The following is a 21,763-nucleotide window of genomic DNA, read 5'->3' as shown; positions in this document are numbered from 1 at the left end:
GAAATAGCCATTTCTGATGAGTTCCAACACTGCTGTTAACTTTTCTCTCCTTTATTCACAGAAATTTCAGTATCACCTAGACCCATAGTTTTTTGGGTTTTTTTTTTTGTATCTTTTAAGCACACAATCACTTCATCAAATGAAATACTAGAAAGCCTATCATGTGAAGTATAAAACTGGGGAGGGCCACTGGCTGGCTGAAATTTGAGATGGGAGGCAAAGGGAAGTATGAGGATGTTTGGGAGGAATATCTGCCCTTAAGGGCTAAAGGACAGGCTTTCCAGAAGAGATGGTTTGTATGCTTGACTTGATGAAGTCCCAGCCAACATCCATTTCTATGATTTCATGCTGTAGTAGACAATGTGGTTCACTTATTCACCACAGCTACTGAACAAAGAAAACACTAGGGAATACTTCAGAAAATCAGGTCTGAACACAAAAGAATTTACCAAAGGGGTTGTGTAGGTCTTTAAGAAGAGATTGAATCAAGTGCTGTTTAAATATATTTCTTTAATTGATTTTGAATTACATCAGGACACTAGACTATGGTATCTTTTAGTCTTTTCCAGATCTATTTTTTAAATAATTCTGCGGTGGTACTGGCAGTTTGACCTTGGACTGACAGATATAAAACTGGGAGAATAAATAAAGCTAAATAGTAACACTGTGGGAGAATCAGGCCTATCATCTCAATGTCTTTTTCCATCCCAATGGCCTCTTATCTTGCAGGGAAGGAAGGAAAAAAATGAAAGAAATAAAAGAAACCACATATTTCTTTTTACTGGAATCACTTCCACAGCTCTGAGGTTAGCATTAAACTTCAAGAGTATATATAAGACCTAATTCCACTGACATAGCTTTAGTGTAAGATTTAAATGTCATGAGAGAGAAGAGGATGAGGAGAGAGCACTGTTGGTGAATTTTATTTTAAAAATATGCTCAAAAGCATGAACAATATGGAATAAATAATTCAATAATGTATGGAGTTTGTGTTCATAGAGTGCGTGACGAAGACCCAGTATGTTTAACACAAAGGGCAAAAACAGGCACAAACTTTATAAAGAGATGCATTCAGGGCCATGCTGTGCTCACTTAGTATCTGAGTATCTTAGGGATAACAATTCTCTCTAGGCTCTAGTTTCCTCCTATGGTAAAAAATAATAATAATAAAAATAATGTGGCACCTATCTTGTAAGGGGTTGTAAGAATAAACAAAACAATGCACATAGAATATTTAGCAAAATGCCTGCTATAGAGCAAAGGCATTAACTCATGTTATCTCTAAGATAAATATTAGATATGTTTGGATCAATGCAAAAGCTGGGGGAACAACTGAAATGAAAGCAGGTATTATTTTTGAAAACAGATAAGATATGCCTATGTATTACTGAAATAGACCCAGACTGTGAAACCTTAGAGACAGTCTAACTGAGTTAAACATGAAGTGACAATGTTGTTTTACATCAGACCTTTGTTGTTAAAGCACAATTTCTTCAATATGCTCAATATGAAGCATTTATTCATCCAGATAATAGATACAAATCCATGCATTCAAATGTTCCTTGGAGTCAGAGATCAAGATGGAAATCCCCAGAATCATAGAGATTTGTGTCTATAAACTTGCTTATTATATTCACATTCTAGGATGTTGGAAGGGGTAGTGTCAGCTTTTTAACCAGAATCTTTTCATTACTTCTCCCTGTTGGGGTTGCAGCACATGCTGTGAGTGACCTCCAGAGATTCCTCAAGCTGTATGCAGACAGCAAATTGAATCTGAAAGCTTTATTAGACAAGTTTGTCTTTCAGCTGGTGGGAGTGGATGTCAGCTATATTAGAAAAAATAAAATTTCTTGTGAAACTGGGTCCTGACCTTGAAAAAAAATCTCAAATCAAAGTGTACAATTCAGTTCTGAGTTATGTCCTTATTTTTAAAACATAGAGTACAGGTTCAAAAGAGAAAGGCACATTTTACCTAGACAAGTAGGAATCAGGAAGAAAGTAATAAAACTTCTTTTTTGATCATGCTGGACTTACTGAACAAAGCAAAAATGCTTTTCATAGGGTAAAAATGTGTTAATAATCAAGCAAATGACTCACTCATTTCAATATGAGAAGGAAAATTACCTTCTCAACTTATAATCCATATTGAATATTACAGAAAGTATATTTATATTTTTTATCCATAAAATTTTCTGACAATAAGGAATGATCCAGAGAAACAAAGGTGACAGTAGAGATTGGCTAATTTGTTTTATTTCAACATTGTCTCCTACATTTATAGTGGTGTGTTATTTAGTTCCTTCTTGTAAAAGTTGCAAAAGAATGATTTTTTTTGAGGGGAGGGTATGATAATTATTCCAAAAGCAGTATTTGAAGATATTATCTTTCCTTTTTTCTGTGGATGTCTATGTTGTAATTTAGGTACTGGCAAAGTTAGTGCTATTATCAATTTTACCTAAATCTGATACCTAGATTCAGATTCTACTACCTAACAGGTAGAAAAGCATATATTTACTTAATTCCCCTGATATTATAATTATATGGGAAGGTTGACTTACTTGATCCAATTCTAAAATAAATGTACATGTTCATTTAGTCAAAATATGTTACTTGAATGCTTACTATGTGCAGGTCTTTGAATAAAAACTGGATATACATGGGAGTAGAATATAAATATAGGAAACGAATCTATACTATAGACTTAATAATGTAACTGAGTTATGAGTAGAGACTATAATTATAGAACAAAGTCCAATTCTGAAGCCCACATTAGAAAAACAATATAAAAAAACAAAGTTGGGAGGGTGGAGGGGGGCCTGATTTTTTTTTTTTTTTAACATTTGAAAAAGAGCTTTTCTATTGACAGGTCATGAGGACTCATCTGATTTATGCTAGAAAATGAAAGTTTGAAGGAAGATTAAATAACAGACTTTAAAGAATGAATGAACATTGTCTACATGAACAGTCAGCAGAAATGGTCTATTCTTACTGAAAAACATAAATTTAGACAGTAACTGAAATTTGGATTAGGCAGTTAAAAGTCGAGTATAACAGCAGTGGTGGAACTCTACCTGTTCTTCATTAAGGAGAGAGTAGGCGGGTAGCCTTCTGAAGATTGCTTCTGAGAGAGAGAGGGAGCTTTTACCAGAGATAGTGGGGAAGAATGAATGACCTCTTAAATGCCTTTCAGACTACAATCTTAAAATATACAATTTAAGTGTAAAACTGCCTACAATTTCCTTTTGGAATCTTCTTTCTTTGAAGGTAAAGTTATATTCAATTTTAAAACTCTTCAGTGAAGTTTCGGGAAACATTAGGAATAAATGCTGAAACCTTCTGCTGTGAGCTGTAGAACACCTATTCTCATGAACATGTTGAAGTAGTTCCGATTTTCCCGAAAAAATATAACATTTGATATTATCATACATAGTGATTTTTAAGCAAAGGTCCTTTCTAGGTGGAAGCTACATAGCATTAAGAGGGTTAAGGTAATTTTACTGTAATCAATAATTTATTTCTGTGAAAATGGAAGACATGGGGAATTGAAAAACTCTACTGATCAGAATACTTTATTTAGTCATTGGTATTAGTCTCCTCCCCCCGGCCCCCAACTTCCAGGAATGCTTCCAACAAGCATTAGAAATGATGGATTAGAGCTTCTTCTCTTTCTTTGCCAGTTCAGACCCCAAAGCTCTAACCGGAACTAGTAGCCAAGCAATAAAACTGCGTAAAGGTTAAGAAAGGGAGAATAAAGGGAACTCAATCATCACAAAATGAGAAATTAACATGCAAAATCTGGAGCTTTCACAGTCTATGACTATCTGGTATATTAGCAATGATGCCATTATTGTGTCTTTCCTACTAACCAGGGAACATTGTTGAAGATACTGGCTTTAAACCAGGAACCCCCTTCCCCCACTGCCTAAAAAGAGAGATTCCTTTCTGATAAATGGGAGCAATACTGAGGCCTCACAGGCAGGGATTACTATGGTTATTTCTCTTTGTACAGGGTGACACAGATCATTATACTTCCCATACCTTCATCCCACTGATGCATACAAATATGTTTTTTTAAAAAAATTAATTAGGTATTAATGCCAAGAGTTGGAAAGGCCTCAAAATAGCTTGGAAATGGTCTAAAATTGAGTGGTACCACCTCTTCCTAAGTGTTTGAGAGGGATCTCTATGCAAGAAGGGAATGCAAATGTGAGAACTAATTGACAACTTTCTTCTTTTATGATTATTGCAGAAGAATAAAGGCTATTTTCAAAATAAGTGTTTTCTCACAGTTAAAGCCAAACAAATAAATAGTAGTATGCCAAGACTTCATCTAAGCTGCAATTAACCTCATGCTTTTCTTAAATTGTCTAGGTATTTAAAATAATTTAGAAATGGCATTGGAATGTGTTGTTCAACTCTGGTAAGTGGAGTTCAAATAATAAATGTAAAACTAACTTCTGTGTATTTGATATTTAATTTAAATATAGCCTTCAAATTCAAATGAAGATAAATAAATCACTGTTTGAGACACAGAGCACTGATTATAGTACATGAGCTTTGCAAACACAGAATCTTTGCTTTGAATATCCATTCTGCTTAATTTCTTTGAAAATTTGGATCAATCATTTAATCTTTTTGATTCTCAATTTTCTCATCTGTAAAATGGGAATCACTATAAAACTCATTCAAGATGTATAATTGTGACACTGATTCCAATACCTATTGTTTTAATTTAGGTTCCCCTTGAGAAGAAGTAGACCTTGAGACAGATTTCAGAAATTTAACTGAGAGGTGGTCTCAGAAAGTCATAGTAGAGAAGGAAGAAAATTAATAGAATAGGCAAAAACCTTACAGAGGACATGTAGATAAGCAGATTATTACTCCAGGCAACTGTAGTCTAGGTCACTGTAGACTTTTGGTGTGAAACTTCACACCTCAGAAGTTTCCTACTCAAGAGAGGAAAGAAGTTTTGGATATTTATCCACCAACTCTCCTCCATTGGTGGTCAATTGCTATTCCTTCCCTACTATTTCCAACCTGCACTATAAGGTGGGTAACCTTTTTCTCTGTCCAGAGAAAGCACTTTTCAGGTACTTGTTGCTAGAAGCATTAGGTTTTCTGGAAGGCTAAGTGCTAAGGGAATTTGGTTAGGGCTATAAAGGCCAAATCTGACCTACCTACCCTGTTTTTGTATTTAAAGTATTATTGGAATAGGGCCACTGTCCTTTTATTTATGTATTATCGATGATATGATTAGTTTTAGTCCACAATGCAGAGTTGATTGTGTGACCTGCAAAGCTTAAAGTATTTAGCATTTGACCCTTTACAGAAAGAGTATGTTGATCCCTTATCTAGTTCACAGCACAACTGAGATTAGAAAGTAGGATTCATGACCTCTAATGCTATCGTTCCCTATTTACCTTTGAGACTTGCTCTCTTGTCAAAATTAATTACAGGAAGACATGATTTTACCAGCATTTCATCAACGAGAATCTTCTATTAACTGGCATTTCTGTATATCTCTATACAAATGGCAATTTACTTTCATAGCTATTACTCTAAGACATTTGAATCAATATCCTGATTTGGAATATTCACATTACAAATGTTCTATATGCAATTTTGTTCAAAAATGCTAAATGGGGGCTCTATAGAACATGAGTGTTCTCAGGCCCAGCAGCTTGTGGATAAGAAAGGATTCACACTGACATTTACAACCAGATTTGTTGGCTCTTTGCCTCCATCTGCCATGCAGGCCTTCAGACCCATGCAAAGTCCTGACTAGCTTAATGTTTATTAGCTTATCTAGAGAAACTTCATATAAGTATGCCTATCTTCCCACAGTTCTTGGCTGGGCAAATACTGCCTAGTTCATTTGCTATCCACCACCTTGAACTTCCACATTACAAAACTCTTGGTAGGGGGAGGAAGGGATTGAAGGTGCTGAAATAACAAGTGGTTTTCTATGACATTCATAGTACTTGATCCCACTGGAATCCCATTCAGTTGCACACAGCAGTAGAGAGGATCTCCTTCTTCCCCACCTGCCATAGACCCATGGTGCTAGTTTTCAAAATATAGTCCCTGTATGAGCAGCATCAACATCACATGGGAACTTTTTATAGGTGCAAATTTTACCCCAGATCTACTGAATCATAAACTCTGGGCTTGAAGCCTTACAATCTTGCTTTAATCAGAAATGGGTGGTTTTAATGGATGGTAAAATTTGAAAGCCACTGACAGAGTATTGGATGCAGACCAACATTTCTATGTCCACTTTTCACTCCTTCCCCCAATGTAGTGGTTTGTGCATAAAGAGAACTACCATAAAGCCTCTTGTCCTAGTAGTGTCTGCATGCCCTTTTCAATGTGACACTACAATTCTACCTTCATGAAATGAAGTAATTTCACATCCCCTGGAATCCAGGCTGACCTTGCTTTGACCAATGGAATGTAGCAGAAATAATGTATAAATTTCAAAGTATAAACATCAAGAGGTCTTCCACCATCCTTCTCTTGGAAGGCTGCCCTGAGAACATTATATAACAAAGCCTTAGTCTAGCCTACTGGAGGATGAAAGGCTTTGTGAAGGACTGAGGTTCTCTACCCAAGAGTTGTCAGATACCTGAGTATGAGTACTTCAGACCATCTAGATCCTGTTCAGTTGCCAGATAATGGCATTCACATAGATAACACCAATCAGGGCAATCAGATTAACTAACTAATCACAGAAAAAAATCGCAGATCTACAGAATTATGAGCAACAAATAATTCTGAGTCATTAAGTTTTGGGGTGCTTTTATGCAACAATAGATAATTGCTACACCCAAGTATCCAAGGGACAAAAATTGCAGAAGTTTGTTTCCAGCATGCTCATTGTCCTGCAAATTTAAACAATTTATACAGCTCAAGCAGTATACTTTAGGTAAATAGTCACAAGGGAGCTTGCTTTAGTGTTTTTCAAAAGTCACATTGGGTCTCAGTGTCCACACATACAAAAGAAAAATATTCAACTGGATGATAACTTCAATGATTACTCCAAGTTCAGAGTTCTATGCTTCTAAGAAATTCAGACTAAACTGATTTCTTTTACTCCTTATGTAGAAAAAACAAAACTACATATCACTTTTACTTCCCATACATCCAAGAGTGAGTTAAATTAGATTAACTACAGGCTACCTGCCTCTCTATCTAGAATTTCCATTAGGCTCTTGGACAGAGAGATAGTACAAGGCACAGCAATAAAACAAAACAAAACACTGGCTTTGGAGCTAGATACACTTGAATTGGAAACCTGGTTCTTTTTCTTTCCAGCTGTATGTCCTTAATCTAACTATTTCCCTTCCAAACCTTGGGCTGCTTACCACTTAAAAAGTTGTTTATAACCATATGTACCTTGAAATTATTTTTGAGAAGAAAGATATAAATGTACAAGAAGTTATGCATGCAATAGTAGGAGCACAATGGAAAGGCATTATGATGAATTATAAATTCTATTTTATTGTAATATAGTACATGAAATAATCATCATATATCAAAACCATATTACAAATTAGATTTTTATATTGTATTTATTTCAGATTAACTTTGTAAGTGTCACAAAGTCAGGAATACAAACAATTCTTAATTCTAATGTTTAAACCACCACATGGAAGAAAAAAAGTCTTATTTGAATAAAGCAGCTTTGGCTCTGACTCCCTGTTGATTCTTTTCATTCAACATTTGTATGTTTAACATTTTGACTTTATGCCCAGCTCTGTATCAGTTTGCCTCTGCTTTTGAGAAAATTCCTTTTTTAAATAATTTTTTTGTTGTTGTTTTTCAGCTCTGGCTACAACACCACCAGCTATCAACAATAGTTTGGGACTGAGAGTACACCCATAATCTCCCTACTGGCAGCAACATGGAGCAAGTAGTGGGAAAGCAAGAAGCCACTGGGATGGGGGGTCTTCACTGGGTGGAGGGGAAGAGGTAGTAAAGGATCTCCGAAAGACACTCTTACTGCTTCCATGACTATTTACCTTACTCTCTGCTAGTATCATTGGTCTCCTTAGTATTCCTTCATCTTGGTACTACTTTAATGCCTTTATTCTAGATGTTCTATCTCCACCTGAAATCTTTTCTGCAGATGTACACATGGCTCACTGCTTCACTTACATAACCTTTGTGATACTCTCAAATGTTCTCTTAATGCAATAGTTCAACTGACCACACTTTAGACAATTATGCCCTCATCTCAGTTCCCTTTCCTTCATGTCATGATTCCTTGTTCTCTATAACTGTTTCTCAAATTTAGAGTGCTCACAAATTACCTGGAGATTCTATGAAAAGGCAGATTGTGACTCGGTAGACCTGAGGTGCTTTAGTCTGATGCCCAATACATAGAAGTTACTCTATTAAATACTGGAGTTAATGAAATACTCATGTTGCTGGAAATCAAAACTAGAACTTGGTATTTTCCATTACAAATATCAGCATTACATTTAAGGATATTACATGTTAAAAAGATTTTGGTGCTCTGGCTTTTGAACCTTGCTACCATGTGTATAGTGCCTTAAAGGAAGGCATAAACCCCTAAATTTAGAATTCAACAAACTGATCAAAAAGTCACTGAACACAATATCTTCACAGAATTACAGAGTCTGAAGCCAAATGTACCAGAGACAACTAGAAAACAAACACTAATAAATGATTATATAGGGACAAACTATGCATATGTGAGAGAACCAAAAATTACAGCTCATAAAAAGGAATAAACCTCACATAATTAAATATAAACTTGATATAGAAATTTTAGCATCCCATGTTGGTGAAAAAAACATAACGCTTGTACATCTTTTTCAAGTCTCCAATGTCATTAAATGAACATCTGATGACTGCTCAGAAACCCCAGGGGGCACATGAGATATGCTGTCCCCAGTTTGTATGGCCTCTTTTAATACAACTACTATTTATGCCTTCTATTGAATTATGACTATGCCACCCTGGATATGATCCTTTCAGTTTTGTATATTTCTACTTGATATAAAATAAAAATCAACTTCGCCTAAAGAACCAGTCACCATGCTTTTATACTTCAATTATTTGATCTTTGGAAAGTAAACAAGGCAAAACAACAACAAAACACCCAAACATGTTTTTAGTTCTGCCTCACTATAGAATTTATACAGCAAATAAGTTTTCTGGCTTCTTTCCTGAGAATCAAAGCCAGCACTGAGATTGCTTTGAGATTTTATGTATACTTTCTATTAACGACTGAATAAGAAGTGAAATAAACTCAGAATTTGCAGGAAAAACAGAAGCTCTAGGAAAATGAAGAAATTTCCTCTCTTAAGTTGGCTTGTGGTAGTCATAGCTTAAAGTTTTTCTTTTTTTTTTTTGAGACAAAAATGGAAGAGCTTTTAAAATTGGTTTTATCCAGGTGTGGTGGCACAAGCCTCTAATACCAGTGGCTGGGGAGGCTGAGGATGGAGGATTACAAGTTCATTGCAAGCCTTAGTAACTCAGTGAGGCTGTAAACAACTTAAAAATACCTGGTCTCAAAATAAAAACTAAGAAAATGGCTAAGGATGTGGCTCAGTGCTAAAATGTCATTGGGTTATATCCCCAGTTCTCCCTATCCCCAAAAGAGGTTAGTTTCAAATGGAACAGAGAGATTTTAACAGGCCTATGTGGGTTTTTGTGATTTTTTAAGTCATACTCAAAAGACATTGTATAAATGATACAGAATTCATTGAAATGGAATTCTTGTGGATTTAGCATTATTGGATATTCTGGTGCTTCACTTTGATTGAAAAACATCCATTCTTGGATGATAGATAGGAATACTATCTATCATCACTTTTCTGTCTAGGAATTTCTTCCAGCCTCAGAAAAGTGCTTTTCCAAGTTCTCCACTGCTTACAGAAGGTATCCCAGAGGTAATGGCTGTGGCTGGATCAGGAGTACAAAGGTGAGACCTCTCCTTGCAATTCAGTGCAGCTCTCCAAAGTCAGCCTAGATTTAGGGCTCTTGAATAATCTGAGTTTTCTGTTAAAACCACATCACGTTTCAGCCTTTCCCATTTCTTCCTGTCCTCCTCTATAGTTTTATCTTCAAAGAATGCTTCTCAATAAACCTTTGCCATATAACACTTCAAATCACAGTCATTTTCCAAAGAACCTACTCTAAGACCTTTTGCATAGCAAATAACACCAAGATTTATCCCTATCTGCAGAATTGGAAAATAATTTTCCCTTTCACTCAGGGATCACTACATAGTTATGCTTTTGAGCAAACAGCTAAAGCAAAAGAGAATGGGATGTAGTATACTTACAGGCTCCAATAGGGGTCAGTCCAGGAACAAGGTCAGGGTATTTTGCCCTCAGCTCTTGAAGTAAGTGGTTTACTGCTTCCCACTCAGTGCTCAGATCTTCCAGCTTCTTCTTTAATAGAAAAGCACACATTATTTGAATTGTTAGTTGATTATCACCTTGACAATAACTTAATTCCTGAAGTTAATTCATTTTATGAATATATTATTGGATTTCTATTATATTTTACTTCTAAATTAACTTTTCTGGGTAAATTTCCTTTCAATGTAATTATAATTATTTTAACCAACTACCCTACAAATACTTATTGATTGCTGCATATAAAGTCTTCCTCCAGGCACAATTTCTTTTTTAAAAAAGTAGAGTGCAAACATTAGTAAAAACAAAAACAAAAACAAAAACAAAAAACAAAAAAAAAACGAAACAAGCAAAAAACAGTCCTCAGCACTTGACTTGACTCTTTAAAATAATATCTAGGGGTGCTGTATACTAGAATTATCCAGAGAACTTTAAAAATAGTCCTAATACACTAACTCAATTATATCAGAATTTCTTGGAGAAAGAAGCTGTGGAGGACATGGGGATACACCACCTAGAGACCCCACAAGAAAATGCTCTTGTCCTAGATGGTAGAAAGACATCCTTCAGCTATGAGTCCCTTCAGAGACTTTCACAGCTGCAGAGAGCTGTGTCCTCCAAGCACATGCTCTGGCTTCACTCAATGATGACTGATCAAAGTAAGGATATAAAGATGTGGCCAATTTGGCTCATATCAGTACAAGTTTGAAAGGTCATTTCAGCTGCAGAACTTCCAATGGTGTCAGCCAACTGTTTATGGCTAGCAGTGTGCTGGTATACGTACAACAAATGGTTCTCTGATTTTAGTGTTTGTGTTTCTGTGCTACAAATTTTAAATTGTTTCATATATATATATATTTACTAATATAATGCCAAATGACTCTCAAAATGCCTTCAAACTTAATAGTAGCTCTCCTGAGCTAAAGTTGCTGGCTCCAGCACACCACTGGGCAGAAAAAAGATAAGTTATAGCCACTAGAATATGAGTGGAAGTGATATCTGTCAGTTCTGTGCTGAGACTTTTACAAAATAGAGTTGGGTATCTAGACTCTTTTTTTTTTTCATTTTCTATTAACTGGAAGCAGAAGACGTTAAAGGTACTAGTGCAAACCTTCTCATGAATTGGAGGGGCGGGATTAAATTCTAATTTCCTAGAGCAGTGGTTCTCATACTTGAGAATCAACAGGATCACCTGGAGACCTGATGAATTGGTTCCAAACCCAGAATTCTGGATTCAGTAGGTCTTGGGTGAGGCCCAGGAATTTACATTTAAATTTTTTTTTTTGTAATTGTAGATGGACAGCATGTCTTTGTTGTATTTGTTTTTATGTTTATATGGTGTTGAGGACCAAACTCAGAGCCTCACACGAGTGAGGCAAGCTCTCTGCCACTGAGTTACAGCCCCAGCCCAGGACTTTACATTTTTAACAGTTTTCCAGATAATCCCAAAGCTGATTGTACATGACCAATGTTGAAGGTTTCCATTATACATAATGAGTTACCTAAGTGTCTTCAATGTACTGACTATGTAGCATCCTTGGAAAAATACAAAAATAAGCCTTCATATCATTTGCAATACAACTTAATTCTCTTGGGAAACATTAGTTGAGAAAAGCTGCCAAGGGAATGGCAAAGTCAAAAGATGGATGGAACCCTTGGTTTCTATAATAACACAGGCAGGAAAGCTGCTTGAATAGAGACACAAACACTGTACTGTCATTTAAACAAGAAAAACATTTCTACTGTGTAAAGTGACTGAATTTTTAGTTAGAACTAGCAAACCTTCCTAATATAGTAGTAATACACTTAAAAACTTCACCAGTGCACTGAGTGTTAATAGCAGCGATTTTATATAGCTGTAAATTCCTAAGTTTATTTTGTAGAGTATACAAATAATTTTATTGACAGTGGATGTCATTAAAATGAATAACAGAAACTGCATCTCTAGTCTGAAGTTTCAGAGTTGGAAGACTCAGAAATTACAAATTCTTTACAGAGGTGTTGAGTAAATAGGAATGGTAATGAACCCTACCTAACTGGAATGTTTTATACATGTTGTGGTTTAGTGCTAATGATTAATTTAGTGCCAGTCACTTCAGTAAAAACATTCATTCATTTATTTATTCTAGAAAATAAATGTTCAGCTGCTCCTCTGTGCCAGTCTTTGTGCCAGTTACTAAGTTTATAAATGAAGATGATCACTAAACATTCACAGTCTTGTGGAAAAAAATAGACATGTAAGAAAATTACAGTTGAGTTGTGGGGGAATAACAATGATTTCAACAAGATACACTGGGGAAACAGTTTAACTCAGCCTGGAGAGGTCAATAGATTGCCTAAAATTCTAACATATGAATTGGTTTTGAGAAATGACTAGGGTTTGTTAATAAAGGTGACTTATTCTTTCAGAAAAGTAACTTTTGAGGATCAGGCAGAGAGAAGACATTCCTAACAGAAGGAAGAACATTTTCAAAAGCACAGAGACAAGAGCCACTGAGTCTTTTCAAGAAAATGCAGTTTGTCCTGGTTATCTGGACCAGAGTTTATAAGGAATGATATGTAACTGCTAGGCCAGATCCAATGACAATTTATTAAGGTCTTGTAATGTGAGGTTATCAGATTCTCTTCTAAAACCAGGGAGTAGATGGAGGTGTTTAGAGTAGAGAAGTGATGTGATAAGATTTGTGTTTTTTAGTGTGGAGTCTTTATCAGAAGGAAGCAGAGACATGAATTGGGAAACTAATGTGGAAATAGGAGTGAAAAGTGATCTGGATCTGACCAAAGAGTTTGACCATGTAGAGAAAGGTGAAGGAGTGTGTGTGTGTGTGTGTGTGTGTGTGTGTGTGTGTGTGCGTGTGTGTGTGTGTGTGTGTGTGTTTGACTTTGATCTGAGAAGTGCTGAAGAGAAACTTTCTAATAAGAAAGTTAAAAGGCTTTAAGTCTACTCTTTCAGTGTGTATCTTTCCAGTTAGACTATGTGCCTTTCATCTATTCCATGTTTGGTGTCCTCCTTATGCTGAATCCAGGGCTTCCTAATAATATTTGTTCAATAATACTTCTGAATTAAATCCAATTAAATAAAAATCACTGCTTGAAAAAAAGAAAAGAGAGTTAACTGCGTGTTCCTCTACAATGTGAATTACACAGCATGGGTGGATTCTTATAGAATACTTAAAGATCTCATGTAAATTTTCCAGGTGAATAATAATTTACTAGGCTTTTATAATTCCTAATCAGACTGTTTTCAAAAAATTAATCTCCTAAGCCATGAACTAGGTGATAGCTATGGGAAAAACAAGACTTATCTAAAGCACAAAGCTATAATTTCAGTGGCAATTGGTTATTGCTGGTAGAAACATGGTCATATGTTAAAAAAAATAAAAAAACAAAATAACCCTACTGATCATATTCTCATATCACTGTATGAAAAAGTTTACTCAGTTTACTAATGACACAAGGAAATACAAGAAATTTTGTTGGGGCATTGTAGGGAATGGAGATCAACACAGGTGTATGCCCAGAAAGTGGAAAACTTAATATGATGGATACTTACAACAGGTAAATTGTGTGCAACAGTTAAAATCAACAAACTAGTTGTATATAGAGAAATGTGGATGGATATTTAAAACTCAGTGATGGGTTTTCAAAAAGCTAAGAAAAGGTTTATAGTACAATAATTTTATGAATTTAAAATATACTTATAAATGATATTGAATGTTTTAAAGACAAAGCAGGAAAGAATATGATAATAGATATATTGTCACATTTCAGCACTTCTGTGTATTGGTTATCAAACACAGCAATTAAACATTAAATTTTATAATTCTAAAATTAAATAAACTATTAAAACAAAGGCAAAGTAGCTGGGTGAGGTGGTACACACCTGTAATCCAGATGCTTAGGAGGCTGAGGTAGTAGGGTTACAAGTTCAAAGCCCCTTCAGTAACTTAGTGAGGCCTAAGCAACTTAGTGGGAGAGACCCTGTCTCAAAATAAAATATGTACAAAACTCAACTCAAAATGGATCAAGGACCTATGAATTAAACCAGAGACCTTGTGCCTAATGGAAGAAAAAGTAGGCCCAAATCTTCATCATGTTGGATTAGGCCCCAACTTTCTTAATAAGACTCCTGTAGTGCAAGAATTAAACACCTAGAATCAATACATGGGATAAATTCAAACTAAAAAGCTTCTTCTCAGCAAAAGAAACAATCAGTGAGGTGAATAGAGAGCCTACAGAATGGGAGCAAATCTTTACCACAAGCACATCAGATAGATCACTAATCTCTAGGATATAGAAAGCACTTAAAAACCTTAACACCACCCCCCCCCCCGCCACAAATAACCCAATCAATAAATGGACCAGGGAACTGAACAGACACTTTTCAGAAGAAGACATACAATCAATCAACAAATATATGAACAAATGTTCATCATCACTAGCAATCAGAGAAATGCAAATCAAAAAAACTCTAAGATTTCATCTCACTCCAGTCAGAATGGCAGCTATTATGAATACAAACAACAATAGTGTTGGAGATGATGTGGGGAAAAAGGCACACTCCTACACTGCTGGTGGGACTGCAAATTGTGCAGCCAATCTGGAAAGCAGTATGGAGATTCCTTGGAAAACTTGGAATGGAACCACCATTTGACCCAGCTATCCCACTCTTCAGTTTATGCCCAAAGGACTTAAAAACAGCATACTACAGGGACATAGCCACATTCAATGTTTACAGCAGCACAATTCACAATAGCTAAATTATGAAACCAACCTAGATGCCCTTCAATAGATGAATGGATAGGGAAATTTTGGTATATATACACAATGGGAGATTAGTCAGCATTAAAAGACAATAAAATCATGGCATTTGCAGGTAAATGGATGGAGCTGGAGAATATAATGCTAAGTGAAGCAAGCCAATCCCCCTCAAAAAACGAAGGCCAATGTTTTCTTTGATTTGAGGATGCTGACAATGAGCAATGAGGGTGGGGATCATGGGAGGAATGCAGAAATTTTAATAGGGCAAAGGGAAGGGAGGGGAAAAAAGAGGGCATGTGGGTAGCAAAGAAGGTGGAATGAGTTAGACATCATTACCCTAAGTATATGAGTGAAGACACAAATGATATGAAAATACTTTGTATATAACCAGAGACTTGAAAAATTGTGCTCTATGTGTATAATATGAAATGAATTGAATTCTACCATCATGTATAACAAATTAGAATTTTTAAAAGTACATAATAAAAGAGAAAAACAGCTGGGAATGTGGCTGAGTGGTTAAGTACCATGGGTTCAATTCCTGATTAAAAAATAATAATAAAATAAAATAAAATACAAAACAAAAAACACCCAAAGGTAACAAATACTAAACATTTACCACTTCCTAATTGAACTATCATCTATACTCTAGAAGTTATTTATGTTTAATGTTTCCAATGTCATGTCAAAAGATCTCTTAATTTTTTTTGCTCTGAATGCATTTATTAGCATATCAATGAATATACTCACTTTTATTTCTTAAAAAGTGAGGCTTAAACCCAAATGTAAACAAAAAAATGGCTCTTATCAGTATGGAAAACTACCATTGAAGATCATGGCATGTAAAAGATATCTTTCTGACATCAGAAAGCCACCATTAAGAATTAAATAGTGTAAAAGGCTAGTGAATAATGTATCCAGTCTCTTGGTTCCCATGAGAAGTTTTAGAAATTTCACAAGGAAAGAATGTTAAGAGGAACTAGAAGCAACCATGCTGATATCAGAAAGTCATAATAGATAATAGAAATAGGACAATTAATATAAAAGTTGATAACTAAGATGTAGTAATCATGGTCATTCAATGAAGAGATGACATTTCAACATATGGTTAACATATGGTACCATGACTCATCATACATCATTTAACTTACAGGAAATCACTTGTACAATCTGAGAGAAAGATGGAGAAGAGAAGAAGAGGGAAAGGGAGAAATAAAAGGAGAAAGAAGGGAGAGGAGAAGGATAATGAAATCAGAAATTGATTTAAATACTTCTGGAGTATCTGTCAACTATTCTACTCAACAATCATATGCTCCCAGAGAGAGTGGACAAAGAGATGAAAAATTACTAAATTGTGTTTGATGGTTACATTTAAAGATATATATTTATCTTATAGCCTGGCATCTAAAAGGAAACTGACCACTTTATTTGGGCCTCAGCAGAATAAAGAATGATCTGCAATGATCTTCAACATGTCTCACTTGCATCACTGTATAACAGCTGATATTATAGTGACAACCCTGAAAATTAAGAAATTTTAAATTACATTGTGATTTCGTTCTGAATTCTTGGGTTTCAGTCCTAATTTATTACTACTGATTGTGTGATCCTTGGCAAATCAGATAGGTCACTCAGATTTACCATCCTTGAAATGTGGATATAATACCACCACCTAACTCATAGCTTTGTTGGAGAAACTAAATGAGATGTTTAATGTGCAAAGAACTCTGTGAACTGTAAAGTACTATAAAATTGTTGGTTAGATATTATGCACAGCTTAATGAAGCAAAACAGAAGATAGTCAATAAAATTTTTCATTAAAATAGTTACAATAAAAATATTTCAGTGCTTAAAGAACTAGGTTTTGGTTATCTTGAAAATAACATATATATTCAATTTTCCTTTTATTAATACATAAACTCTGAAAAGTCTACCCATTTATTCAAATGTTATCTGGCCCAGAATTATTTCCAGATGGGCAAATTAGGGGTCACTATAATTTCAAATGCAGAGGTGGGTTTTAAAAATTAAGTAGTATCTCTGATGTTCCACAAATGCCTAGGTTTCAAGGGATCAATTTTTCATAATTATTAGCAAATGAGATCAGTTATGAAAGGTTACAGGTTTTGATTTGGCTCATCACAAAAATATTCTTGTAATTAAAAAATCTGGTTTACTTTAAAACTTCAAACTGATTATATATCATGCAAGTTCTTTTCTGTTTTGTTTCACTTTGATTTGTGCTTCTCTGGCATGTGCCTATATTTTCTATCACCTCATCTTTTCTATGAGGGTGTAAAATGCTTTTAGGTAGCAAGAAAAAAATGTTTGGTTGAAGCAACCAATGCAGTGCTCTTCACAAAATAAACTTTGAACAACACTCAGCAAAAGTGTATAAAAGTTAACAATTTGCTATACATGTTAGCAATCCATAAGCAAATTTAAAAAAAAAACAAATATATGTTTAAACTCTAAATTCTTTTAAATGTAAAATCAGTGGGATGATAGTTATTATGTCCTATTCTTGATTAGATTTCCCAAATTTTTAATCTTTGTATAGGCTCATTAAATTATAGGTCCCCTGCTTTCCTCAGATGAGCTCTGAATTCAACAATATGGATTCATATTTTACTCAAAGTGAGAAAATTTAGTTTCATCATAGGTGATTTTTTGCAGTTGTATTTTTTTCCATTGTACATACCTTTGCTTGAGAATAGTTGTTAAATGTTAAGACAATTATAACATGTGATGTGAAATTTCTTCTTCATGAAAAGCATAAATTAATTGTAAGAAAAGGTGATTTCTTACTATAGATTTCCTTTTTAATTTAAAGTGAAATATAGTTTTAAATTCTATTTGAGTCTGAGATTTTTAAAATTTAAAAATCTTTTATCTTGCACTTCATCGATGCTTGGCATGTAATTATTATCTGCTGAATAAATCAAGGAATCCACTTATGGCTGTATATACATAGACATGCATGTGAACATTGTCATTGAAACACTTATGTCTCTATGTCTGTCTTTTTAAATGTATTTAATACAAGTGAGGGCCAGAGGTAAAATTCAAATTTTAAAAATACTTGCCTAGTTAAAGCATGAGCTACTGAATAAGCCCAAATGGAGACTCTTTACCCAAATACTTCCTCAGAAAAGAATGATCTCATAGTAGGCTCTTTATCATGTCTTCTATGTCTCAGTGGCTTTATTTTGAACAATATAGTTACATATTAGTGTGAAATATGTAATATTTCACAAAAGATGTGTTTGGGATGCTTATAAAAGAAACGTGACAAGATTTGGTTAAACAAAAAGAAAAGAAAATCAAGAAAGTTGATAAACCATTAGCAATTATTCCTAGTATATAACCTCATATTCACCAGTGGTAGAAGTAATTGTTAATAAGTCATGTTTTTTTCCTTTGGTACTAGGTATTGATCCCAGGAGCACTCTACCACTGAGCTACATCCCAGACCTCTTTATTTTATTTTGAGACAGGGTCTCACTAAGTTTCCTAGGCTAGTATTACAAGTATGTGTGATATGCCTGCTAAACCTGTAAACAAGTATTTTAAAGATCATTTATAAAAAGCAAACAAATAAGTTAGTCTATTGGGGAAATATAGAGTATTTATTTAAGAAAAAATGTAAAGGTCAGCTTTTCTAATACTTTGTGAAATGGGTAATGAGGTTTGGGATAAAAATTCCAGTGACAGCAATGAGGAAGTGAAAAATGTCCCTACTGGTAGATGACAAATAACTATATATATATTTTTTCCTAATTTCTAAGTGAGATATGTGTGTGTGCATACACACACACACACACACACACACACACACACACCTCACTTGAAAGACATAAACTACAGTGAAACAAGGCCATCTGCTACCACAGAAATGACTACTAATATGAGGCACTGTTGCTCCTTTAACAGTGACATGGTCTACTCTTGATTTAATCCTCTTACCTTCTAGGTAAAAGTTAAGATACCTCATCACCACATTGACTCTATTTCTTGACAGCATCTATTCCAGACATGGCTTCCACTTACCTAATTCCTCCTTAGAATCACTCAGCCAACTAAACCCTCCTAGAGGCTCTCCTTAAGTCCTCTTACTGAGATGCCCCACAAACTCCCTGGAGTGCTTTCTCCCCATGCTGCAATAAGCTAAACATTCCTAATTTTTTGATTACAGGTATGTTCCTAGTAGTTTTTAGATGGACGGCTTTAATAGCATCATGTGGGGATTCTCACAGCACAATATTATAAATAACATAGAAGAAAGACTCTGAGCTCTAGAATTCTGGAATATACACATAAAGAATTTGAGGGCTGGGGATATAGCTCAGTTGGTAGAGTGCTTGCCTTGCATGCACAAGGCCCTGGGTTCAATCTCCGGCACCATGGGGGAAAAAAAAGAAAAAGAATTTGAATGAAGTTATTTCATAAAATATAAATGTTGAAAAAACAATATTTGTAAATTAATGTTATTTCATTAAAGGTAAGGTTTGCAAATATGAAAGTACTACACAATTAAGAAGTTAAATATAATTAGACATTCAGCTATCCTATCCATATCCCCCCAAATTTATATTCATAAATTTCTCAAAAGTCTATTATAGGGGCTGAGGCTGTGGTTCAGTGGTAGAGCACTTGCCTAGCATGTGTGTGAGGCACTTGGTTTGATCTTCAGCACTGCATAAAAATGAATAAATAAACTAAAGGTCCATCAACAACTATAGCTAAAAAACATTTTTAAAAAGTATATTATAAATTTTATCTTCGAAATAGGAAAGTGGGAGTGTCTTCATGTTCATACTGTTCATACAACATGATTAGAATTTATTCAACCTCTTATAGTCTTTTGTCTCAGATATAGTACAAACTTCTGTTATTTTAAAAAAGAAATTCTATTACTCGTGTATCAATAAATTATAAAATACCTCTAATATTGTTACCTTCTTTCTATAAGTCTCCCAACTCTTTCTGTTGTTATTATGCTTACTGAGAGAATCAGTTAAAATGGATTTGATCATTTGAAGACAGTCTGTCATCTCTATTGATTTCTGATGTTACAAAATATTGTACCAGTTTAAATGAGACTATATCCATGATTGGTAATTTATAAAATCCAAATATTGTTGTAATCTTAATAATATTTAATTGGGCAACATTTTGACCTACAACACACTAATGAAATTCAGATGTTATAATTGTAGTAATATTTAACTGAGTAACATTTGGATAAATAAGACATTACTTGACCTGCTATAGCATATATAAATCTTGATGCATGATGAGACATACATCAGTTGTGAGTAATATGTTAAAGATCAGTCAGCAAAACAAAAACAAAACAAAACAAAAAACTTAGGAAATTCTTGAAATGTTAAGATATTGATATTGGCAGTAGAACAAACTTGTTTGGACAAAAAAAACCCTAGCTTAATCTAGTTAATTAACAACAAAACAGCTGGGAAAATTAAACATCCCTAGTTGTGATTGACTGTAATTGAAAATGACTAATGATGCTGTAATTTTGCAAATTATATCTGAGGAAATAATGCCTGGAAGATTATACTTGCCCTCTTGAAAATTTGTCTACAGCAATTACTTTGTGTTTAAGGTTGAGTTGAAACCCTTTGACCAAATATATAAGACTCCTCATATCTTATTTTTACTATTATATTTTAAAATAATTCAAGATGAGGAAATAAAATATAAAGTTGATGTAAGCAAGATTTCTTTTGATAATATAAAAACTTTACAATTCAAACTATCTGGCTTTATCTTATCATTTCAGTAAGTGATATTAAATTCCATTAATATTCTCAGTTCTGATATATGAAAGATGACATAAGCATTTCAAAATCAATATATATGTAAACATTTTAACAGAGAATTAAAAATGAGTAGGGATGGAAGAAAATGGCATTTAAATGCTAAAGTACTAGAGAGTTAAAAAACAATTTAAAAAAAAAACAAAGAACAAATGGTTTATTCCTTCTGTAGTTGTTATTATTGTCACTAATAACAGTCATTTTCTTGCTTTTTAACTGCTAAATGGGATACTACTGAGGACCTAGTTATTAATCTGTGGAAAATGGAACATATTCAAATTGATCCCATTGATGACATAAATATAAAACATTATTACAAAAGATATAACTTTAGAAAAATTTTAAACAATTTACCTAACTTACACAGTCATCTTCAACAACTTCTGAAGTTAAGATAAAGGAGTAATATACAAATATAGTGAATAAAAGTGTGTATGTGTGTGTGTGTGTGTGTGTGTGTGTGTGTGTGTGTACCCAGTGGTGAAGTGGAGGGGAAAGAGAGAGAAGAAAAGCAAAATAATGATGCTTATTTCTTCAATCATGCGATTCTAAGATTATCCCAGTAATTTTATATCAGAGATATAGTGCTAGATTGATGTCATTCATAGAACTGTCTCATAATATATTTTTGACGTTTAGAGGACATCCTCAAAGACAATAAGGAAGAAGTTGGTTAGTCAGGCGTGAAAAATAAGAAACCAAAAATTGACCATCTTTTAAAGTTAAGAAAATCCTACAGAAATTGATGAAGCAAAGAGGAAAAAAGGAAAG

At 34.3% G+C, this 21,763-nt stretch overlaps 1 protein-coding gene across 17 annotated transcripts in view; it reads right to left on the bottom strand.

The window, feature by feature from the left end:
• Positions 1 to 21,763, bottom strand: part of Dmd (dystrophin) — a 2,094,227-nt gene that overhangs the window by 669,804 nt on the left and 1,402,660 nt on the right. For 16 of the 17 annotated variants that reach the window (XM_078034984.1, XM_078034996.1, XM_078034982.1 and 13 more), the window contains one exon: positions 10,316 to 10,424. In XM_078034984.1, coding sequence (XP_077891110.1) covers positions 10,316 to 10,424 — 109 coding nt within the window. The remainder of the gene's footprint in view (positions 1 to 10,315; positions 10,425 to 21,763) is intronic. The other variant, XM_078034981.1, reaches the window with a different exon arrangement.

Source organism: Ictidomys tridecemlineatus, chromosome X (assembly GCF_052094955.1).
Source record: "Ictidomys tridecemlineatus isolate mIctTri1 chromosome X, mIctTri1.hap1, whole genome shotgun sequence".
NCBI classification, from domain to species: Eukaryota; Metazoa; Chordata; class Mammalia; order Rodentia; family Sciuridae; genus Ictidomys; species Ictidomys tridecemlineatus.
The sequence above is the reverse complement of the archived record's forward strand: the minus strand, read 5'-3'. Positions and strand labels throughout refer to the sequence as shown.